At 46.3% G+C, this 25,466-nt stretch overlaps 1 protein-coding gene across 5 annotated transcripts in view; it reads left to right on the top strand.

Annotated features, from left to right (window-relative positions):
- Positions 1-25,466, top strand: part of LOC144156091 (condensin complex subunit 2-like) — a 61,362-nt gene extending 35,896 nt beyond the window's left edge. For all 5 annotated transcript variants that reach the window (XM_077687882.1, XM_077687883.1, XM_077687886.1 and 2 more), the window contains exons 13-17: positions 7,356-7,442; positions 16,138-16,437; positions 18,699-18,872; positions 21,256-21,504; positions 25,283-25,466. In XM_077687882.1, coding sequence (XP_077544008.1) covers positions 7,356-7,442; positions 16,138-16,437; positions 18,699-18,872; positions 21,256-21,504; positions 25,283-25,345 — 873 coding nt within the window. In that variant the 3' untranslated portion in view covers positions 25,346-25,466. The remainder of the gene's footprint in view (positions 1-7,355; positions 7,443-16,137; positions 16,438-18,698; positions 18,873-21,255; positions 21,505-25,282) is intronic.

Here is a 25,466-nt window from a genome sequence, read left to right as displayed (position 1 = left end):
GTTGCTACCCAATAATCCACCACGGTGGCTCCTCAGTGGCGAAGGCGTTGCGCTGCTGAGCCCCAGGATGCAGGCTCGATTCTCCGCCTCAACGGCCGCTTCTCTGGTGGAGGCGAAAAGCAAAAACGCCCGTGTGTTCGAGATTTCGGTGAGCATTACAGATCCCCAGGTGGTCAAAATTAATCCGGAGCTCTCCAGTATAGCGCGCCTCATAACCTGTGTAGTTTCAGCGCGTTGGACTCCACAATCAATCAATCAGTTGCTACCCAATGGATAACTTGTACGTCAACCTGTGGGGGCCGGTTGATGTCAGTGCTCTTTGATATAGCCCGTTACAAAACTTCGCTCCAGAATCAGTCTCCACCATGGGGCCCATTCTTGGATCATGCAGAATGTGGCACAATCTAGTGTGTGGGCTACCAGTTACCTTTGGCGTCGGCAGCCACGAGCACTAACCGACAAAACTCAAGAAACTTTCACGATGTGGTGCAGTTGGTTTTGTGTCATTTTTTTTTATGGCCCCTTAAAGGGGCCATGCAGACAAAACACGTCTGGTTCATTCAAAAGACTGCCTTGCTAGAACCATATGGGCGCACTTCTAATGTAAACTTAGCCCAAATAAGCAATATGATTAGGGAAAAAGGGAGCGGCACTAGAACCTATGTCATAATATGCACAGCTGTGCGATTGTCTGAGGTCGGCAAAAGCAAACTCACATTAAGCAGGGCTTATAAGCTTGAAAAATGAGCTATTTGCACTTAAATGTAATGCATATTCATTTTTTAGCAGTAAGAAAGGTGGGGTAAACAATGGAAGTTACAGAAGTACACAAAAACATCGTAGCACCAGTGCATACTGCTGTTGGTACTACAGTATAATCCCGCAACAACGAAGTCCGCTTCAACTAAATTTCTGTTTTAACAAAATATTTAACAAAGTCAGCTAGCCATAGAAGTCAATGCAAAAAAGTCCTCGCCACAACGAACCATTTGTCTGGCTTGCTTTTGCTTCAATGAAATTTTCACTGATTGGGGCTTGATTTGAACAATTATTTTACAATAAAATAAGCATCTGTAACTTCTTATACATTCAAGGCGCTCAGTTTCTCCGAAAACGTGCGCCGCGCGCCCACACTACCGCCCATAAATGAAAACAAACTATTAGATGGACGCCATTGTTTGCCGGTGATAACGATGTGGCTGGCCGTTTTTACATGAGGCGCAGGCCCGGTTCGCCAAGCCGGAGCTAGAGCCAATCTGTTTCCGGTTGAAATCACGCGAATGTGCTCTGCTGCTGGCGCGGCGGCGTCATGTATGTGCTGTGAGCAGCTGTCATTGCAGTTTTCCTTCTACAGCTCTTCAAAGTCAAAAACAAATAATGGTTTCGTGTTTAGTCTTGAACCTGCGTCATCCTATCTGTCATCCTATCTTAGTCATGAGTGCCCGCTGGTGATAAATGCAAGCTCAGGCGGCTTGCCTACCAAGGTCAGTTGCAGTGGCCCCTAGTCAGAGGATAAGATAACGGCACCTCTCCTGCCTGCCACAAGTGAGGTGGGGGAAGGGGGGGGGGGGGGGTGCGGGGAGGGCTTTTGACAGCCGAGCCGCTATCTGCAAGTAATCAGCTTGATAGATATGCCTTGTTATGCAGAAATACGTTTTGTGACTGCATTTTTCCAACCCCCCCCTGTAACCGCTCTTTACGTGCAGGTAAATAATACGTTTGTTATCCGAAGAAAAACATGGCGCAATTGCGCATCAATCGTTTTTCTAAACACTGCATTATGCTGCCAGTGATATGGAAATATACGAGGCTATTTTTCTTGCCCTCCCGTGGTGTGTTGGGGAGATTTCACCTCAACGAATTTCCACACGTCCCGTCAGTTTCGTTGTAGCGGGATTAGACTTTACACGCACTATGCTTGTTATAGCTGCACAGCTAATAATCACTATGAAACTTGTTTAAACAATAGCAAACTACCGCCATCTCCAGATTTTTGAATTCAAAATTGTGACTCTTATCACTGAGTGTGAGCTACTACCCTCGAGAAGGAACTTCACATCAACAAATGGTATTGAAGCGTAGTTGTACTTGGGAACATTCGATGGCTTAATTTAACCTACACTGGGTCGTAGATTGCTACCCATTAAGGACTCTTGAAACTTCTTTAGGGACAAAAAATCTTTCGTTCGTGTCCAAGACCTATTGTAATTTCGCAATTGTAACTGGGAATATTGTAACTGTGACAGAACATTCATTGTCCAAGGACACGACTTCGATTCCCGGCCGCGGCGGCCGCTTTTGTGATGGAGGCGAAAAGCAAAAACGCCTGTGTGTGCGAGATTTCGGCGCACGTTAAAGATCCCCAAGTGGTCAAAATTAATTTGGAGCCCTCCACTACGGTGCGCCTCATCGCCTGCGTTGCGTTGGCGTGTTAATCCCTACAATCAATCAATTATCGTACCTTCGCACGTGCCTTTTTGGTTTTTGGTCCTTTAAAAACCAATCCTTTGCATGGAGATTTTGCGCAGTGTTAGAGTTTTTCATGAGCTTTCAAGATTTTTCTTAGCGTTTAAGAGGAGTGTGAAATTTGTGCACAAGTATACTAGGTCTCCTTGTTGGCTATCCACACAGAGGACAGCTTTAGCGTTCCTTACTGCAGCACTCTTGTCTTCTAAACTAGCAATTAGCAATTAATAGCAAAAAGTAGCAATTAATACTGAACACCTACTAGCATACCTGCCAACTCCCGAATTTTGACCTAATCTCCCGATTGTACGAAAGCTATCTCGAATCTCCCGAAAAGTAGCGTTTTTTTTTTTTTTTAATCACGCGCGTACGTCAGTCTTTGCTGCTGCGACAGTTGTGGTGCTGTGGGAGGGCACTCGCCACTATACTTCTAGTTTATTGTAACCTTACCGTAGAGTACCGCTAAGTATATTCTAGGCACTATAGACTGCTATAGAGTACCGCGCATCTGGGCGAAGGCCGGCCGCGAGACGCGCTCGCCACCGTACTGAAAGAAGGCGAGGGAAATGGTACCACAACTTTCGCGTCTGTTGTAGCTGACGTTCCACGCATAGTTTTGGCACGAAGCGTTGATGCGAGTACTTCGAGAGTGTCTGCAATAATGCGGCGTGTTGTCAACTTGAAATTTGTAGCAACACCGGCCACTTCGGATCGCCAACTGCCAATGGAGATCGGTTGGTTCGGTGGAAGGGGGCATGCGCGCCACGGCGGCGGCGGCGATCGAGGCAGCCGTGGCTGGAAATCTGTGCGGAAATCTGTTGCGACTGACCTCCGCAAGGATCGCTAGCTACTACCACTGAAAACAGGTCTTTCATGAACACGGCAGGCAGGCAGGCATCTTGCTATAGGATTCGTTGTTTAGAGCACGACCGGGTTTGGAGGAAATGCGAGCGCATTTTGTGCGCTAGGCCTACGCCACCTGCCTAGGCGTCAGTTGCAAGTTTTCCCAAGTTCAGTTTTAAGATCGATGGTGCTGTCAAAAGTAAAGAAGTACTTGCAAGTATTTCTGGACTCGTACACAGCTGAGTTTCCGTGCTTCGTGACTTCGCGAAAAGAACAAAGCAGCTCAAAATAAACATCCTTACCCCTTTCTGATGGCAATCTCCAGTCTCAGTAATTTGCAAAAAAAAAAAATCCCTTTTTTCTCTCTCCCCTTTTCCCCTCCCCCTTCTGCTGCTGTCTCCCGAATTTTCATGTGCTAGGTTGGCAGGTATGTACTAGCCATATTACCCAAAGTGTGAAGATGGGCTCTGGTGAAAGGGGTATGACAACTTCTTAAATGCACCATAAAAAGATGACAAACAAAACAAACGCAACGTGTACGTCACTTTTTTTTTTTTTACTTCTCTTCTTTTTCCTTTCTGCTGACGGCTCTCCGCAGCTGCTTTCCGGGAGGTTGTTGACCTGGAGGACTAGGTTGCACCCTATAGAGTATAGAACAGTCACTGTTACCTGGTAACATGAATAGCGATCTCAAACTGCACTCGAAAGCGAAACTTGAGGCTAAATAGTGTTCATATGGGCGCTGATTTTCAAAATACGCTTTTATAATGATTGTGGAATATGTGGGGTTCCTTGGGGCTCCCTAGCCAGCTCTCCGGCGTATTCCACCGTGCTAGTTCCCAGCGTGTCAACCATGTAGGCCCCCGCACCTGCGGCAGCCTAGTGATGTTCGCCGATACAAGAATACAGTAGACAGTAGTGCCGAAGCACAGCCATTTATTTGGGAACTCCGAAAGCATGCAAGCACAAAACTCTATAGTGTTCACGAATCACGCCATCCGGTCATAATCGCAAACGGGGGTCAGGTACTCATGGCGGTGCGTGACAACTGTCCCCACCTGAGATGCGTGGTCCGTCACGGTCGTGCTGTTCCGTCGGTCTCCTCCAGACCGGCTCTCCGATCTCACTCCTCCATGTGCGCACATTCGTGCAGCCAGTGTACGGAAAGGTGGTGCCATCTCTTGGGACACTGTTGAACCAGCGGCACGCAGGACCAGTTTCAGCGCGTCGTGTCTCTCCCCGAAGCGTGCACTGGCACGGGATTGCGGGTCGCGGTTCTCCATGATTCCCAGAACATTTAGGCACAAAATGCCAAATTAGGCATTTATAGGCACTATTAAAGTACCATAAAATCCCTCTGAACCTCGAATTCATGTTCATTTATCAAAATGGGAATGCAACGAACAAAATAGGCATTTGCCTAAAATCCAGCATTAGATATAAAGCAGTTGATTGTCAGCGGGCGTGCATCTCAGCTTCAGTACTACCTGTTGCACAGCCCACAGAACTATTTTTAAATTAATTCTGTAGTTCTGTAGTAAAAATGAACATAAATACAAGATATTTAATCAAAAATATATTTCTTACATACAGCTACACGAGCTGCATTTGGCTTCAGAGCACAGCACATTCCCAAATTCTTACTCTCCTTTTTGTCACTTCCGGGATTGCGGATGCACAAATGCTTATTCAAAGGCCTAAAATTCAGTTTTAGGGCGCATATTAGGCTTTCAATCAACAGTGAGCCACAAAAATGACAACCAAAGCTGCACGTGATGTAATCGACAAACGAAATTTGCATGCTGTGCTAGGAAATATTTCGCAGGAAAGACATCTATCTTTACTAGACACAACGGTAATGAATGCAAAAGCTTTGATTGATCACAATGGTGAAACGTGCGCTTGACCGCTGTGTCAAAATTTGGTAGCTCGATGGCCAGCTGCGGGCAATGACAATTAAATGAGAGTACGTCTCCATAGTTTAGTTAAACCACTAAATCTTCTCGCAAGCTTAGTTCCCTCGAATCAAAATTTAGGACAGAAACTGCATATGATCATGCAGAATTCTGGACTGTTGAACTATTTTGGCACGCCGAACCAGCAAACAGTTTTCTCTACTCCCCCACAGAGCAACCCAAAGCATGGTGTGAGTAACAATTGGGCTAATGTAAGATTCCAAAATAGACGTTAGGCCTAGGCTCTGGCTCATACCCAACAGTTGCTGACACTTCTAGCAAGGGGATACATGCCTACAGAGTATCACATACCCGCAGTGGGCTATCGGACAATGCTTGAGAAGTGGAATGGATGGTGCTTTCGCATGATATTCTCTGGTGGACGTAGCCAAACTGTCCGTCGATACCTGGGTATACATTTGTATTATATACATCATACTGCTTTCATAGAATGTTTGGGAAGTTTATGCCACATTGCTTGTCCTTATTAGTGATCAATATTCAAGAGAGAATAAACTTTCTTTATTGAGAAAAAAAAAAATAAAATGGAGTCTTCGGGGTGGCTTCCCTAGTCCGGGAAGGTATGATATTGGCAAGTGTAACTGGCATGCTGTCAGGTATGAGGGCTCCGCTACATTATGTAAGCGCACATTTACATCATCATGGTGCATAGCAGTAGCATGACCATCTGAGGAAACGCTGCTTACGGCGACACTGTTAATAAATTTCAGGGCAGTGGAATTAGTCAGCTCCATGCATATGCTGGCTTCACGATGCTGGTCTGTGACACACACGTAGCGCTCATGCAGACTGGATGTACCACACTAAGATAGCATCAGAAGCGTTTACTCTCGTAAATGCAACATATTTGCGAGCAGAGTGACTTCTTAATTAATTAATATATTTTGAACGCATACAAACGGTAAATCTCAGTCGTGAACGTGCCCTAAAAGCAGCAGCGACAGTGGGGAGCGGGCTGGAGCATTCTGCGGCTGCTTTCGAAACTGGCCAGTAGGCGGATTTTAGTGGCGCCCGTACAGGCAGCGCTCGAGGCATATAGCTGCACACCAGTCCGGCTCTTTGGGGTTGTCTCGCAAGACACTGGCCAATTGGCATATGTGACGCTGTCTTACGTGACCCTGTTTGTCGAACATACACGATGTTTTACGAAACAATTACTATCAACTGTAACAGAAATAAGTGAGGTGTAAATCCGGTCAAAACAAAGGGAGTGCGGACAGCAAGCCTGAGTGCTATTGTGTGCGCCATCAAGAGGACAGACAGTAAGCGAAGCAACAAAAGACGTTTCGCTGTCCACTGCAGGCATAGTCAACATACTAACATTCGTTACAAATGCCTGCCCTGGATATGTTATTGCTGATGTCACGAAACACAGTTAGTGAGAGAATTCAAATTTTGGCATAACTTGGGTAATTTATCAATGAATAAAGTATCGTTTGCTGACGAACAAGTTCTGGGGGCATTATAAAACACCTAATCTTTCAAATAAAACGAACTTGTGATTTGTCGTAATGGCTACCTATGGCATTAAGGCTCCAAGAACGGAGGCCTTTGCTATGTGTGTTGTGAATCAGAATTTGAAATGAGGGGCACGTTGAATAGTTGTACATAGTTGGATTCTGCTGTGCTACGATATTTTTAGTTATTTGCTTTTGTTTGACCCTGTTTGATTTGTATTCGTTTCAAGCTGAAGTTTCGCCAATGGCATGCCTCTAACATCTTTTGATCTGGTGAGAAGTAGTTTTATTAAAAGGGACACTTTGATCACCCTCTTGGATAATTCACTTTGTCAGATGAGTTGACGATTTCACAGTGTTTAAGCGAAGAACTGACTAAACGATCTTTTTGAACACGCTTGCTATCAGCATTGCTGATGTGTATTTACATTATTTTTCAATATTTTTCTCGTACAATGCGCATTGGTGGTCAAATTAAATGCAGCGGCTTTTCAACCGCTGCATGCACACACACACATCAGTCACCCTGCTTTCATTAAATATGGCGCAATTTCTGAAGCTTTTATATATTGGACTTTTACATTGGACTAAACAATGTGTCATGACTTTTCAGATCACCTTGTATGCTTCACAACCAGTTCGTCTTGGAAATTTCGGCAAGCGGCTTCAGGGTCAAGACGACGAGGACTTTTGTCCGGACGTATGTTTTCGTTGCTTCATATTCAGTTCAATGTGCCCTAAGCACTCAAGCCTACCATCTCATTTCGTGTTGCACTTTGCAAAAGGGCGAGATTACAAAGTGTAACAGTGGAATATTTCAAATAAAAATCCCGGGCCATCTCCACTAACATGGAACCTGAGGAGGGGCAACGCATGCAGTGTAAAGTGTAATCAAAGGTTGTAAGCCTCTCCCTTGCCGCACGGTGCACGCTGATTGGGTGCCGGAGAAGCGCCCGCGGGAGGATCAATCGTGCGCTTGCTGAGGCAGTGGCCACCGTCTCTTGCGTTGAACCGGATTTAAGAAATTAAACGAGCGACAGACTGTGGCCGTAAGTTGTCTTAGTGTCACACGCCACAGCATGCTAAGAAGTATGCTAACAGGTAATGGGAGGCATTGGAAAATGAGCGTCCCGGTGACACCAACAGCCTGAGCTTCTGAGTTGGTTCGCCCCTAAAACAAGCTTTCAGCATTTATACTCGTGTGAAAATATGTCAGATAAGGGTCAGTGGTTTGCCTGCTGTGTACATAGATTGCCGATAAAAATGTTCCGGGAAGCTGGGGTTAATCAGCAGCCCACTGTGGCCTGTTGCATCATTTAGGTGCCTATGTTTTGATATTTTGGGCGTTATTTGTGAATGACTTTGTGCTTATAGCAATGCTCTTACTAAGCAAGTCGTTGTAGACCATTGGATGTGCGCATTGTGCACTGTTTTGACTTATTATGAGTGAAGTGATACCTCATTTAAAATCAGGCAACTCAAGCACCCTTCACTTTGTTCTCTTTTTTCTTTCTTTTTGTGATGAAAGCAGGAAATGAGAGCACCTGTTATGTATCGAGATTTGGGTGCATGTTAATCATCACTAGGGGTAGTAAAAATTCGTTTGTACCCTTTCACTGCGGCGCACGTCATGGTTTGGTCGTAGTTGCTATGATCAGTTAAGACTCCAAAATTTCAGAATTTTGTTTAATTCTTCGTTGTCTGACCTGGGCATGGCACCCATAATTTGCATTTTTGGTCTAGATGCTCAAAACCACTGTATATTCCAGAAGAAATTGTATACTCTGAATACAAGATACAGACTCCGAATTTATTTTAGGCACCGATTCTCGATAGTGAACTGAGATTTAATTAGGCTCCAACCAATACAATGCAAAAAGGCAAAAAACCCGACGTTTCGAAGCCGGCTCGGCTTCTTCTTCAGGGGTGACAGTGGCCACGCTGCAGCTCCATCTTATAGTCTCACATTTGCTGGCCTCGCACAAAGCCCCTCGCTGCGGCACGTAATCCGTGTGTGTACACCGAGGGGAGAGTGCCAAGCGAGCGATTAACATTCCCAGGTGTGCGTTGAATATGCCACGATTCGAGGAAAAGCCGCTTCCTCCAGTTCGTTTCCCTTTCGAGGATGGCCGTTCCGGAGAAGTCAATTTTGTGGTCGGCCATTTCACAGTGTTCGGCGACTGCGCTGCGAAGTCTATTCTGCTTCCGGACGTCGTTCTTGTGTTGCCTAATCCTCTCCGGCAGGTTTTTGGTTTCACCGATGTATGAGGCGTTGCACCCCGCATTTTCAAAGGGGTAGGAGTACACATAGCGCACAAGCCTTCGACAACTATAGGCCGCTTAATCCCCTGCCCCAAAGACCGGACGACAATAGAGAAGGCACCCGGGGTCGTCTACCGCATTCCGTGCGCGGGGTGCAACGCCTCGTACATCGGTGAAACCAAAAACCTGCCGGAGAGGATTAGGCAACACAAGAACGACGTCCGGAAGCAGAATAGACTTCACAGCGCAGTCGCCGAACACTGAAATGGCCGACCACAAAATTAACTTCTCCGGAACGGCCATCCTCGAAAGGGAAACAAACTGGAGGAAGCGGCTTTTCCTCGAATCGTGGCATATTCAACGCACACCTGGGAATGTTAATCGCTCGCTTGGCACTCTCCCCTCGGTGTACACACACGGATTACGTGCCGCAGCGAGGGGCTTTGTGCGAGGCCAGCAAATGTGAGACTATAAGATGGAGCTGCAGCGTGGCCACTGTCACCCCTGAAGAAGAAGCCGAGCCGGCTTCGAAACGTCGGGTTTTTGCCTTTTTGCATTGTATTGGTTGGAGCCTAATTAAATCTCAGTTCAGTAACTTCCCAACCAGACAGAAGTCTGTCGAAATGTTCACTTTCATTCTTGATAGTGTATCAGCAAAAGTGGTGCTGGTTGACTTGAGCTGAGGTTTCTTCATTGCAATTCAAGACTCTCTCAGGCATGTGCTGTCGTAGGAACTACACTATAGCAGTGATCTATTTTGATGGACGGATTAGTATCACGACTTGAATAAGCAACAAAAAAAAGCATAGGTGGTAGTGCTGTAAACACTTAGTCTTCAAAGTAAAAAATAAATCCCCCCAAAATTGTCCGCAAGTTTTATCGTAATCTACAAGTTTAAACAAAATACTTTCAAAACCTTAGCGTTCTAACATGCATATTTGCCTAGATGTTGCACTCTAAAGTACCTAAACTGATGAAACCGATTTTTTGTCGAGTATATTTTCTTTATCCCAAATGAAACGGCATCACTCAACGCATCAACCCGAAACGGTTTTGAAATCGGAATTTTTAGATCTACCACCCATACGTGACCCTCCAAAAGGATTGCTGGCAACCATGGCAGTGGGCCGTGCGGCAGCATACTTTTAACTGCACGTCAGATTAAAGGAGGTGTTTAAAAACTTGTCCCCGGCCATAGCAACAATGATGTGCAACCTTTCCTATTCTTTCATGCAGTTTTTGAATTGTGCACTGAAATCGACGGAGTTGGTTTCGACACTGCACGGTGCCACCTTTCAGACTTCATAAACGTTAATGCAAAATTAAAATGATTTCCGCCTGTTTATTTGGAAATTCCTTGCGTGTTTACCCCACATATAAAATGCTGGCTTTCATTGACTTAGAGGACGTGCACTGCAGAAAAATCAGTTTCTGTCCCTTTACAGTGAGCTTTTTTACCTGCATTTTTAAAAACTTTCTTTTGCTTTCTTTCAATTAACTTTTTCGCCATGAGACCAACTGCTGCCCACAGTATCGCAAAAATATACATGCCAGGTTGGCATCCTTTTTTCTGCATGTGAAGCAATGGAAATGTTGCACCTGTTCACACAGGCATAAATATTCTGTTATTTTTTTAAATGTTCATAAATTATATGTAACACGACATTTTATATTTTCATAAATTTTCAAATCGGCAAGCTAAAATTGCAACTAGGCTACAGTTGTATTCTGTGGTCCTTTATAAAAGACTTATATAGTAAGAGGGTGTTTAGTGTGTATTAATAAAAAAAATGTTGGTGGAATGGTGTGGCATATCATATTGCATAGCATTAAACTTTTGTTGCTAATACAAAAGCTGTGCATATGCATTATCGACATGTCAAAATATTGAAAACAGGTAGTGTGTAATGTGAAAGTAGTGATAATGATGTGAGGACCAGACAAGAATTTTTCCTTGCATTCTGGGATTGAGGTTTGGTTATGCAAAGCATGAAAACTGGGTAGACAGGTGCAAATATATTTATTCCCTCAAGTACACAGTGTAGACCATTTATAACGTAACCGCTTATAGTGGGTGATTGGATATAACGTGGGTTTTCCTGGCCACCAGTAGGCCTCCCGTAGAACATAATTCATACATACCTCTTATAATGTGGTTGACCAAAGCACAAGTTCGGGTTTTTGGTGGGTCTGCTGATCGACCTGTGCAGCTGGGGCTTCGTTTTATGGTCGCAAAAAAGGGAAAGAAAAAATACGGGTTCAACCATCCGACGCAGCACGCGCTCCCTTCTCTCTTCTAACTTAGACAGTGAAAAAAGAGGCACCCTTACTTTGCGTGCTCTTCCTCTTCCTTGCCCCCCCCCCCCCCCCCCTCGGCCACGATAAGTTGTTGCGATTAGAACCTTGTGCAGATAAGCTACCACCATTTTCCTTGTTGAACATCTGGAGATAGCGAGCTAACCCGCGGCGTGGGAGGTTTCGACTACCTGTACGTTGTGGCAACCGCCTTCGGCATCGCGAACGCAAGGCACAGATGAAAGGAAAAAAATCTGGCTTGCGTTCTTATCTCGTTGTCTCTTACTGGCATAAGCCGGGCCGATTCCCTCTCTGCAGCATCCGGTCTTCTAGACACCAAGAAACGCAGATCCCTCAAAACATAAACACAAAGTATAAGTCAAAGCCACGCTCGCTGTTTGTAAGACCTTGCAGCAGTGTCCGATGCTGGAAAAACAAAAACAAGACCAGATAAAGACCATATTTCTGTTTTTCAGTGGCGTTCGTTTGAGTGATGATAAACAAAAAATGATTGAAAGGTAGCTTGTGATATGGTGTTTTGTTTAAAGTGTGGATTTTCGTGACTCCCATGACATACATTATAAGTAGGGGTGTGCGAATATTCGAAACTTCGAATATTCGATTCGAATTTTTTGGTATTCGATTCGATTCGAATGACACTTTTATGGTTCGAAATATTCGAACCACCCAAAACTAAAAAAAAAAAAAAAAAAATTCAGAGCGTGTCTCAGCAGCAAAGTGGCAAAGCATATACACGGCGAACGGTACGTGCTTTCGCAGACTGTATCGGTGTTTTCTGCTCGCGAAAACGCTCTGCGCGCGCCCAACGCGCGCTGACACCGCCGGGAAACCACCCCCACGCTGCGCGCGGCGCGGCCGGTGGCGTCAACATGGCGTCGGCTCCAGCCGCGAAGTGGCGCGGGCCATAGAGTTTCTTAGTAAGTATACTAGAGAGGAAAGTGCGCCTCGTAAGCCATGTCGTCGTGGGGGTTCATGGGAAGACACCCTTTTTGGCTTGGGCTTGGCATGACAATTGGATTCTTAAGCGGTTTTGGGGATTTGCTTTCTTCATTATGCATTAACACGTTTACGAGCTACAAGAAAGCCGAAATCCTCCCGTTTCTGTGATAGCCGTGTTCGGTGAAACAGCAGGCAATGCTTGATCGCACCTGACGTTGCTCATGCCGCAGTCGAAGGACGTATGACTGAGTGGGTAATAGGCCGCCGCGAAATTTGTAGCCGACGAAAAAAAGAAACAAAACGTACTGCGACGAAGACAAGATACGACAGATTCTATGCGTCCTATCTTGTCATCGTCCAGGACTGTTTAACGCCACGTTTTCTTTTTCCTTGTTGAACTAGCTGGCAGTCCGTGAACTGGTTCACCGCGAAGGCAACGTTTTCATAGGAAAGCTAAAAGAACTTTCGAAAGTCTTCAAACAACCTATTATTTGAAATAATGGTAAAATTAATCAAATCACAGTCTCTAATGAGTTACCCCCCAAATATTAACATTGTTCGCAATTACAACCTTGGCCTGCGGAATAGCAGGCACAACCGTTCCGGCAAAAAAAAACGCTTTACTTCCTTTTTCCTTAGTTTTAAAACAGCCTGTTTTTATTTTTCACTTACATAATTGCACACTATTTTTCGCGTTTTTGTGGCACTTTGTTAAAATTTGCGGTCACTAAAACGTTTCAATCCAAGCCAATGATGAAACTAAGGCGAGCGCGATGTATAATGGCGGTCCATGACGACACAGACGACCTTGATGTGAGCCGCACAGACGCTAGCGCCAGATTCCTCTCTAGTGTATACTGTAAGAAACTCTATGGCGCGGGCGCTCGAGCGACCGTTTCTAACCGCTCTTTAAAATGCGGCTCAAGGGAGACACGAAGTTGCTTGTGCGGTAAAGGAGCTGATAATGCATGCGAAAACGGTACTATAAAACATCACCCGCGCCGCTAGAAAGCGCCCGTAAAATATTTGCCGGGGTGCTAAGCCTAACCGTCTCCGGCGGAGCCAAGCCGGCTGTCTCGATCTCATCGCAAGTAGTCAGGCTCCTCCATTCTGCCGCGCCCGTCGTGCGTCATTTTCTCACCGAGGTAGGCGCTACCGCGGGCGCGAAATCGTCGATGCGGGCGTGAAAATACAGCGCTCGAAGAGCCGAGGCGAGCGAATCGCGTGCAAAAACGCACCATGCGGCTCACGCTTGACTGTTGCGGCGTGTAGCGAGCTTGGGCACAGCGAGTGAGCAGACGAGCGCGGAGCTTTACGTGCTCCAGAAAGGACTGCTTTGCGACATGGGGGTTAAAAAAAGCAGAAAAAATCACGAATTTCTTCACGCGAAAGTAAGAGAAGAAATAAACGAAAACTTTTTTCAGCGCTCAATTTTTTGGTCTGTGTTGGTTCATACGAATTTCGGATGATACGAATATTTTTCGCGGTCCCGCAAGATTAGTATCATCGAGATTTTACTGTATCAGCGCGCGGCAATGTGCACGGGCTCGGGCATGCCAGCCACTAGCAGGAGGCGGACTCTTAGCCTTCAACCCAGCGTCCGGGCTAATTGCGACTCATGCGGCATATTCTCCCCTGGTGAGCCTGGGGAAACATTACTGCGTTGTTGTTGCCCTAGCAACGCCACCGCCATGTTGGCCTTAAAGGCGTTATAATTGCCATGGCAACAATGCGAGGGCGCGCAGCTTGCGTGGGGGAGAGGTAACGCTCTCCCTTCTCATGCCGGTTGGATTCCTTCCCCCCACCCCCTGTCCCCCCCATTCCCACCCGGCAACCGCCGCCGCCACCCCGCTGCCTCCACGGCCAAGCCTCGCCGGCCTCGCTCCGCCGGCACGAAGCCACGCCGCTTGAGCAGTAACGACGCCAGCTCGAATATCACATGAACACTTTATTCGCGTTACGTGCGCGAACGCTACGTGCGGCGAGAAACACCGATGACCAATACAACACAGACAAGGTTGTCTGTCTTTGTCTGTTTTCAAGCACAGCACACGCACAACACAAGTCCTATCCTTCAGCTCAGCTTCACGTACGGCATACGAACGACGTTCTCACCTTTTGCTAACAGCACTCGGAGTCTTCGCGTTACGATTCATCCTGGTGTTCTTGGCGTCCCTTATGTAGCACCGTAATGTCCGAGGGAGCACATACGAGAAATAGCCCACTACATGAAACGCGCGTCGGCCTCGCCGTCGCGCAGGGAAACCGTTCTCGCGCATGCGCAGCAAGACGGGGCGACGGGGCTGACGGCGCGACGCGGGGGTGAGGGTAAGCGCTCCGTGAACGAGCGAAGAGAAAAACGGGAGAGAAAGAGAGCATTTTGTTTCCCCAGCGCCACTGGCGTTTGGCGCGCAATAATAGAACCGAAACTAGAAAGAGTAGCATCGGACTGCCACTAGTGTCTCAAGTGAGCGGCTACTTTCGGTATCTGGTGGAGTCGTGACGAGCAGGAGGTTGTCACTGCTCCCCGAACATGTGGAGCAGTTAACCTTTCTCCATGTTAACATTTAAGTGAGTTCAGACCTTAACCTGTTGAGTGCAATGGTATTGTGTAATTTCTAATTTTACTTTGTATGATTTGTTGTGCAATAAAGTTGCAGTTTTTGTGTCTCTAGATGGTGAAAACTTTAATTTTACAAAAAACAATAAGTATTCGTATTCGAAAAATATTCGAAAAATATTCGATTTGATTCGAACTTTGTTTTTATTATTCGAATTCGCTTCGAAATTAAAAAATTGATATTCGCACACCCCTAATTATAAGCAGTCTACGCGGTATTTGATTGAGTATTAAATTAGTCGGTGTTAGCTTTGATCAGAGTTTCTGTATTGGAAAATTTCGAAATGTGGTGAAGTTCGGGCTGATTTTTTTCCCCGCAAAAAAATCATTCATACGTGCAGTATGTTTTATTCGGTGCAGCACGAGGTCGCGGGTTCGATTCCCGGCCGCGGCGGCCGCTTTTCTGATGGAGGCGAAAAGCAAAAACGCCCGTGTGTACGAGATTTCGGCGCACGTTAAAGACCCCCAGGTGGTCAAAATTAATCCGGAGCCCTCCACTACGGCGCGCCTCATCGCCTGCGTTGCGTCGGCGCGTTAAACCCTACAATCAATCAATCAATGTTTTATTCGGTGCAATACCGTTTACCTTTTTCTGTAGCTGAAGTTTCAGTCGTGGGGCCCTATCTTATCTCCTTTGCCCAGTGCCTTTCAAAGATAGATTGCTGTCTTCAAAAGTAATTCTCTATTGCACCCTAGAGGGGTGTATCAAGTTTGACAACAACAGGGATTTTACCTGAAATCCGAAATAGAAACAAAAGAATGTGAAATGAGAGGTGCGTCTAATATGCGAACACATTTCAACCAATTCGCACGCATGGAAATATAATGAGCGCTAACATTAAAGTCTGTCAGTTTTACACCTCGGCATAGCAAGCCTCGGAGACCTGAAAAAAGAATGTGACTCAAGGCAAGTACGACTGCCATGGTTTCAGTTTCGGTGTCTCTGACAGGGCGCTGTTTTTTGCAACATGCACATGATCCGAACATAAAACTGAAGTGCATTGTGGTGGATGCGTCGGAGAACTGAAGAAACTGCAAACTGACAGTTCCCTTGTGCGCTTGCATGCGTTCACCTTAACCACTTGGTGACGACAGTGACTGGGGCATTTTCATGTATAACAATGCCCCAGCTCCTCTGAGTGGCAGTTGCACCGATTGACAGTATCATAAGTGGGTGGGACTGCATATGTGAAAGGCAGACCTTTAGATCCTTGCAAAATAACAGCAAAGTTCTGTTTCTCGGTGCCTTTATTTGCAGGTCAACGAAGATTCGAATATGTATGACGACAATGCTGACGATGCTCCTGCGGATGATCTGGTGGATGCCCCCGCCCCCGTGGATGCCCCCGGGGACGCCCCTGGGGAGGCCCCTGTGGATGCTCCTGCTGCGGAGCCTGCTGTGGAGCCTGCTGTGAATCCTGCTGTGGGGCTTGGAGTGATTCCTCCTTTTCTAGGGCCTGCTGCATTGCGAGGGCTACCTGACCGCTTCCTGAAACCTTTGCCGCCACCTTCACTCAAGCCCATATATGACGCTCTTGGGTTCAAGTATCCTGTAAAGGTAGGCTCTTGTTGTGTAGTGGGCGCAGGGGCAGAGTGCAGCAGGGGTTCATTTCTCCCACTCTCCCACTCAGCAGTGAATTGCCAACTAGGTTACGCTGACAGGCTTAGGCTTCCACATGTGTTTGTCCTGATCGTGAGTGCCATGATTCACACTGGCTGGCGGGAATGGCGGCAGTGGAGCGCGGTACAAGGTTTGTTTTACAGCGTGATTAGCACCCGCAATTCATTATTCTTTTCGCATCTGTTTTTTTTAATGTTTTGGGTTTTTTAGCCCTGCAAAACATTAGTTTGCAGCTTGCGTTAAAGTTCTTCGCGAATACGTCGCCCGAAACTGTATTTATAGGCGTAATTGTGGTTGTTTGGATTTTACGATTCCCGCATTATATGATCCTTTTTAACAGTCCCTAGAAAGTCTTATATTTGGGGTTCTACTGTATTTGGTACTACAGAATAGTGAAGGTTAGACTGCATTTTTTTTTTAATGAAAATGGATGTATATGCGTGTTCTCTGCACAAAACAAGTCTAAACCCACATTTTTGTTGTTGCTGTTATTTCTTTGTGATAGCCACCTTGGGTCTCTTTTTCAGGTAGGTAATCGCTAGACGCCGGATTTTAGGCCAATGCCTATTTTGCTCCCTGTGCTCATATCGCCCCACTTTGATATATGAGCATGAATTAGAGCTTATGAACTTTTATGGTATTTTTATAGTGCCTATAAATGCCTATTCTGGCATTTGGGCCCACATGCCTATAAAAACGTATTTTCAAAATCGGCACCTACATGATCACTGTTTAGCCTCAAGTTTCGCTTTCAAGTGCAGTTTGAGATTGTTGCTTACGTTACCAGGCAGCACTGACTGTTCAGAACTCTATGGGGTTCAGCCTTGTCCTCGAGTTCAACCAAGTCCCGGAATACAATTGCTAGCAGCAATGTAATGGGATGCTCATTCTCAGTGACACAGGCACAATTTTGAGCCCAGAAATTTGGAGATGGGGGTAGTTCGATATTGTATCCACAATATTTACAGTGATCCTTAGACTACATTCCACGTGCTCTCCAAACAGATTTCTTCAAGCATGTGCCATTGCGTCCTCGCTTCTGGAAGCATACTGAAACTCAACTCCATTTTCAGTGCAACGATTGAGCATCGAACACGCCTTCGTTAGCAGATCATTCCTGTATTGGAGAGCCAATGTCGAAACATCGCTGCGCAGCGGCATTTCCTTATGCCTTATAATTCCCACTGCCAACGAGCCCTAAAACAAGCTTTTTCATCAAAAGTCTGTTCGGCTGCTGAACACCTTTTGAAAAATGCCCTTTAAATGTGGGGAAGTGTATTTGGCAGATTTGGGATGTCTTGCCTGAACAATTTGGATAATATCACTGTATATGATAAAATTGCCAGAGTTGTACTAACAGTCCTCATGTTTGTGATCGATTGTGGGGTTTAACGTGCTGAAGCTACCTGGGTTATGAGGCGTGCCGTAGTGGAGGACTCCAGATTATTATTTGACCACCGGGGGTCCTTAACGTGTGCCGAAATCTTGACACCCAGGCGTTTTTGTCTTTTGCTTCCATCAAAAAAGCAGCCACCGCTGCCGGGATCAAGCCCGTACCCTTTAGCTCAGCAGCACAACACTTTAGCCACTGAGCCACCATGGCGGGTCGCATTTGTTTTTGTTGTGTCGTAATAAAATTGCGTCAGGCAGGCATTCTTTTTTAACCAGTCATTTTTTAATCGGCAGACACTACACTTTTTTTTTTTTTTTTTTTTTCATTTGTGGCTTTTTTGCGAGGCCCTCGCGAGAAAACGTGACATTTCATTGCCAGCAGGTGCATATGCATGAGCTGTCACAGCTCATGAAACAGCTGTCAGTAGAAGTTTCTTTAGTCGTCTTCCGGAACATCCTCAGTAGCGCTCTGGTATCACGCCTATTTTACGTCCCAGGAGATGCATATTTGTATCTTGTTTGTCTGAACCTGATGATGGTGAACTGTACGCATCAGTCTAATGTGTTGCATTTCTGTCACAGCTGCACGTGTCATTCTTTTAGGAGTAAAAGTGTGTCGCATTTTCATGAAAGCCTTAATGGTAAAATTTAGCTGGTAGAACTCGTGATAGCTGCTGGTTTGAAATTGGGCTGGTTTCTATCCTGTTCACTGTGTTAAAAAAAAGAGAGAGAAAAGGAAAAAAAGCATCATTGTGGGGGGGGTATTTGCATTTCATGGGACTTGGGGTTCTCTATTTTCCCAACAGGCTCCTGCCCCAGCGCCCAGGTTCCAGCCTTCTTACAAGAGGGTGGACATGAAAGACATGAAGAAGGCCATATGGACGACATTGTCTTCGGGCCGGACGCTGGTTTCCACTAAAGGCAACGAGGTGAACAAAGCCACTAAGGTCGACAAAGGCAACACCGAAGAAGTGAACAAGGTTGGCTTTTTTTGTCTCCACCTTGCTGTTAATACTGCGCTCCTGTACAGTTTAGCCCTTGTGCAGTAGATTCCATATTCTAGTGGTTTTTAAAACAGGTGTACTGCCTGACTTCGTCAGTGTTAGCAGAATTCCTATTGTGTCACTTGAGGAACAGAAAAGGGAAGAAAGCGTGAATGGTGCTAATCAAGTGTAGTGGCTCCACTGAAGAAAGGCTTGTGATTGTGTGGAATGTGGAACTGGGGCTAAAGCATTCCTTAGTTCTACATTGAGTGTGGTTCCCTCAATGCAGTAGGGTAGGCCGATAGCCTTGCTGTTTTATGCGCAAAGCATGTTTCATGTGAACTGCAACATTCTTTTTAAGTGTTTTTGAACAAAAGTCTGGGCCTTTTGTAGATGGCTCCTAGCTGCCTTTCAGGTGCAGATATACCAAAATTCGAATATGATCAATTTATTTCCTATTGCAGTTGTGTTTAAGTAGGCTACGCTGTAACCAGTGGCTTATTGTTGAGGGTAACTTAAAAAACTACCGTATTTACAGGATTGTAGGTCGACCCTTTTTTTTTTTTCAAATTTGACGATCCAATGTTGGGGGGTCGACTTAAAATCGAAATCGAACCGTCCATCGCTAGTAACGGCAAGAGATATGAGAAATCGGGGGTGCTACGAGGTGGGGACAGCTTTGCACCCTCATTCCCATGGTTATGGTCTAAAGTGTGAACCGCATGGGCCGTTTTCTGCTCGCGAAAATGCGCCGTGCTGACGCTGCCGCGAATACCACCCGCATGCTGCGCGCTACGCGATCGGCGGCGGCAACATGGTGGCGTCGCCAGCCGCGAAGAGGTGCAGTAGCTCCAGCGACCGCTTCTAACCGCTCTTTAAGATATCACTGAAGGCACAAACGAAGACGTTTGTGCAGAAAAGGAGCTGATAATGTGGTCGAAAACGACACCAAAAGGCATCATCCGCGCCGCTAGGGAAAGCGCCAATCAAATATCTGCCACCTTGGTAAGCTTATCTCCGGCGGCGCCAGCTGGCTGCCCCGAGCACTTTCAACTGCCGCCATTGGGGCAAGTCATGAAGCTCCTCCCACTGCCGCGCTCGTCACACATCATACCCGCCGCGGTGACTCAGTGGCTAAGGCGTTGCGCTGCTGAGCACAAGGTCGCGAGAAAAGCGGCCGCGGCGGCCGCTTTTCTGATGGAGGCGAAAAGCAAAAACGCCCGTGTGTGCGAGATTTCAGCGCACGTTAAAGATCCCCAGGTGGTCAAAATTAATCTGGAGCCCTCCACTGCAGCGCGCCTCATCGTCCGTGGTGCGGCGGCGCGTTAAACCCCACAAATCAATCAATTGTCACGCGTCATACTGACGTAGAACGGGCGAATTGCGTGCAAAATTGCGTCAAGAAACGTTTTATTTGTCTCTAATAAACAAAATGAGTATTAGCGAATCCCTTGATTCAATGAGCGGCGCTAACGTAGCCCAGATCATATCACATTGTTCAGTGCACTTCCAAGCGTGATGGTGGGAGGTTAGTCGCTCAAAAGTAAATCGCGTGCGGCCGCTCCCGTCAGCCACCATGTTGTTTGTTTTGGTATCGCGTGGCAGTGGTCGCTGCCGGCTGCTTCAGTTTTTGTCATCTTGCAGCGAATGTGTTCTTCCCGCTCAACCCACAGCGCATGGCTATTCCGGGTGCTTATACAAAAGCTTTTCTTTTTTAAATGCAGAGCATTTCAGTAACTCACGATGTCACCCGCGTTGACGTCCGTAGTCGTAGTCCGCACCCCTCCCCCTACACTATATAAAAAAAAAATACTATCCGGCGCCTGGTTTCGATCCCTCGACCCTGCGGGCGGAACGCAATGTACATGGTGCTCTACCCACTGCGCCACAAAGCCGACACAGAATGGGAGGCTACGAACGCGCCTTATATCCTTGACTCATTCAAACTACGTCAAGAAGCTGCTGATACAACGCATTCACTACCACCAACTCCCCAAACACTAAACGTTAACGCAATACACCCACCCCCTATGCGACGCATTTACTCGAGTCCCCCTCGCGGGGAGATGGGCCCAATTTTTAGCATCTACCGCGCATACCGCGAGCGCACGGCTCTTGTGGGAGCATCGATCATTGATGGTAGAGCCACCGTGTGGGTTGACGGAAGAGCTTCTCTTTGTGATACAATTTTCTAGGCGGCACTCTTCTTTTTTTTTTTTTTTTTTCTTTCTTTCTCCTTGAGAGAGAGAGATGCAACTTTTGGAGGTCGACCTACATTCAAGTCAACTTACAATCGTGCAAATACAGTACTATAAGGGAAGGTGAAAATTTGAGTATTACACCAGTGACCAGTTGCTTTCAAATGCTGTCTTGCATTCAGGAAAACGACTCTCGTGCCATGAACAACCCTGAGGGCCTGGGTGCTGCGAACAATCCTGAGGAACCGTGTGCCGAGAGCAAACCAGGATGCTCGGGTGCCGAGAAACCACCTGAGGAGGCAGCCCCTCCAGGCGTTCACAGCTTCCGGCGCGTGTACAGGCAGCTGAAGCCCCACTTGAACCGCCTAAACCGGGACAACGTCAGTGTGCCTGTGGCGTTTGTTGCTCTGCTTCACTTGGCAAATGAAAAGGTGAGAGGCTGCTCAGGTACGAGTGCTGCGGGTTTTAGTCATCTGACCACCAGTTTCGCCACTTTCCTACGGTGGCAGAATAGTTCAAAGTGACACTCCAGGGGGTGGCAATCATTGTCTAATCACTAAGAAAGTTGTGTTGGGCAATGCAGCTTAGGCGGTAAGCTTTTTTTTTTTAATCCAAAATTTATTCATTTTTAATCCGACAAAGGCTTTTTAAAGTGTCATTTTCCTTGCGCCCTCACTGATTTGGCTGTGGGGATGCACTCACAAATGAGCAGCATTTGACGCTACTCAGAGCAGGTTTATGTTAACCACAAAATGAATAAACGTTATATTCTAAACATTGAACTAACAAATACACTAGTATTATGACGTCATTGTAGTAGTTCGTGGGGCAGCTACTTAAGTTTTATTTTCAAGCTTTATACAGAAGACTGGCTTGTACTAAATTGCGACTCTCTTCAAGTTTCTTCCAGCCATGTATAGTTGGTTACTACCTCCTCTAAAGTTGGTGGCTTTGTCCCAGCCTCTGCTTTTCTATGATGAGTTGTTGGATATGGGTGTTCACAGGGTCTATGCCAATGTGCGAAAGGTTGTCTGGACTCCGCAAATGATTAGGGTGGGAAGGGCTTACATGCAGATGCTGGACTGAATACACGTACCAAAATCTTTGTTATAACATATGGTGGCTTATATAGGAGAATCCACTTTCAGGATAAAGTGGATTGTGACAAATTGTAAATGCCAGTCACTGCACCCATGTTGCGGGGCTGTGTAACTTTGCTGCAGCTATACATCATGGTCACACACAAAATGGGAAGCAGCCAAAAATAAGACAGTCTGGCGATGGCACTGGGGAAAATTAGGAATGTCACCTGGCCAACTTTGCTTCCAAGGTTCAAGGTTGATCCGTGACCACAGTGGCAGCATCTTAATGGGTGGCCTACAACAATACCTCTGGAATGAGAATCTAGCGCATTTTGAAACTCCTGGGGTTACGAGTGTATAGGCAGGGCTTGTGTTGTGTGCAGGGGTGGAACTGCTGCGTCATGTCACGCTGCACCAATTCGGTTTTCTGCGCCACCTTGCTCCAAAAAGCAGTATTGGAGTAGGGTGCCGCAAAATATGAGGCAACAGTGAAACAATGTTCAGTGCCAGCCTCACTGCGCAGGGAGGGAGCAGTAGGGTCTCATTCATTCAGCTGTCATTCACGACGTAGCTCGCTTTGGCGGGCTCTGTAAAGGACCAAAGCTCTGAGTCACTCGTCACAATTTCCGGCTGTGCAAGCGGCAGCGCAGTTTTACGCGACTTGGGGTGCGGGCAGTGCGCGAACATTAGCCCTAAATGCGGCTTCACTGCACAGCACACTGTGCCGTGAAGCGTACGTCGTCACCAGCAGGCGTTGCAATCTTCCCGCTTACTGTCAGAAGCAAAGAATAAAATAGTTCTGCTGCTCAGTTGGGCTCTCGCTATTTTGTCTTATCGTCGCTAACCATTCCAAGGGTTTGATGCGGCTGTGCCTTGTCGAACAGTACGAGATAGAGGCGCGGCTCTTGCACAAGTGATAGAAGAGATTCTAGTATTATAGGGCTGCAACCGGCAAACAAACCTTCCACATATTGCACCTGGCAGCACTGAGCATGTAAAAGATGAACAAATAGCCTTTGTAGAGAGAAAAGCGGCTCCAGGCCATCAGGAGATAAAGTGAGGGTGGAATAATTGTGTTGTGCAATCATATGCACAGTCGAACAAAGAAGCAGGCACGCACGGCCCCAGAACTCGCACTACTCTTCCGAGACCGCTCGTAATATTTGTCTAGTAGTTGATAAATGCAGGGTCATGCAGAGGTTTCCCCGGAAGTGAGGGGAGAGGGAGGGGGAAATGGAATGCACGAAGCACTTTAAAAAAGTCCCTGTGCTGCACCCTGCAACCCTTCAGCTACTTTTTGTACGGTTATGTACGGTTATAGTATGTTTAGAACTGATCAGAATAACGGAATTGAATACTAAACTGCCTGTGTACGTATGTGCATGGCGTCACCACAACGCGACCAAGCTCGACATTGGCGTGAACGAGCGGCCAATTAAGCAACATAAAAACCAACGTCAGTTTGGAACATATGTACGTACTCACTCTAACAAATTTTGGAGCACTTCTTCAGTCATTCGCTCACATATTTTGCACTCCTATATGTACCAAGATGGGTCGTCGCCATGAGCGCGTGGTGACAGGCTCATTCTCTTTTTGCGTGATCTTTCGGCATGGTGTGGAAGTGTAAAAGTCTCGCCCCATTCCTTCCATCAGATTTTCCAGCCGTGAGGGGAGGGCAGAATTCATAAGCAAAATGATTTTAAAAAAAACGGCCCAAACGGAATGCAGAAAGTCAGACGGCCCCGTCCCAGAGCGATACTGCGGCGCAGAATATCGCAGTAGCAGGCGTCACTGAGACGCGAGGCATCATGGGAAGTCATGCTTGTGCGGTGCGAGGAGGTGGACGAAACGAAGAATCATCGCGTTTCGGGAGAGAATGCGGTTTTGATTTGCAATAACTCCACTAATACTCATCGCTTTAACAAAATTTTTGAAGGGGGTGATTACTAGGACATTGATTTACCCATGTATTGGCAAAACCTCTTTCAGGGCCCCTTTCGGTGTCCCTTTAAGGAGCCGAAGGACGGAATAGTACAGGAAAGGCAGAGACATTAACCAGACAGGGTTCGCACAGGTCCTTGAAAACCCTTGAATTTAGAAGTGGCAATTTCAAGGCCTAGAAAGTCCTGGAATTTTTAAACGGTCCTTGAAAACCCTTGAATTTTCCGGAGAGAATCAATGGCCCTGTCTTTTCACAAGAATTTGAAGTGTTTGTCGTGGATTTTAGGTGCTAACAAATGTAAAGAAACAATGTAACAATCAAGATTAAGTGTATTGCGTGAAATGACAAGTTTGGTGGATTTTTTTTTAATTACAAGGCAACATTGGGAGCAGGCACTTGTCAATCCAATCCATGTCACTATACAATCCAGTGAAAGCCAGCTTCTGTTCTCGATCTTGCATCTTCCATCTAGTCTGTGGACGCTCGCTCCTTGCATGTTTGCTGTGCCTCATACGCTCCATCTGCATTTGCTTTTACGTGCAAACGGTGGACGTGCACATTGTTCATCCTGCCTTGCAGCAACACTTGCAGATTTAATTTCAACTGATACTTTGCTGACAAAGCAGGAGATGCAGGCAACATTAACGAACTTTTGAAATCAAACAGCCTGAGCAAAACACCAAGAAAAAAGAAAAACCTTTAACTACCAAAAATGAAATAAAAAATAGAGCTGGGGAAGCATCCACGAACCCGTTAGCGCCTATCTAAATGTGCACTAATGTGCTTAGGTATTGTGCAATAAAAAACTTTTGCATTGCGTTGAAAAAGTTTAAAATAATCCCTGATAAAGCATTAGACGGGGACCTTGAAAATTTGTTTTCTGGTCCTTGAAAGTCCTTGAAAACCCTTGAATTTTTGCTTTTGAAGCCTGTACGAACCCTGCCAGAGAACTAACTGCCCGGTTGGCTACCCTACAGAGAATCCGAATTTCATTTTGCCCTCTATTCTTTCTGCTGTGAGCTCGAAAAATCTACGGGGAGCCTGTGCAGCTGTTGGGTCCCTCTGAGCATGAGGCACGCTTACAGCTTGCATTCGTGGCAGCTGTTTTTCAGCGACCACAGTATCTGTTGGGCAGTTATAAGGACAATTATCCACTGTGCCATGTGCTTCCTTTTCTTTCAGGGATTCTACGTACACTCTAAGGGCGACAACCTGGAAGACTTAGACATCGAGGTGTCCGAGTAGTACGCTTGGATGCCTTTCATCTTTTGCTGCGACTATACGCCACAGTGTGCATGGCATGCAAGAAATGGTTTTGTCTACGATTGTATTTGTGTTCTTTCGGTTAATAAAGTTGTAAGCCTTC

Source organism: Haemaphysalis longicornis, unplaced genomic scaffold, assembly GCF_048455015.1.
Source record: "Haemaphysalis longicornis isolate Haplotype H1 unplaced genomic scaffold, Haemaphysalis longicornis Haplotype H1 scaffold_1, whole genome shotgun sequence".
NCBI classification, from domain to species: Eukaryota; Metazoa; Arthropoda; class Arachnida; order Ixodida; family Ixodidae; genus Haemaphysalis; species Haemaphysalis longicornis.
The sequence above is the reverse complement of the archived record's forward strand: the minus strand, read 5'-3'. Positions and strand labels throughout refer to the sequence as shown.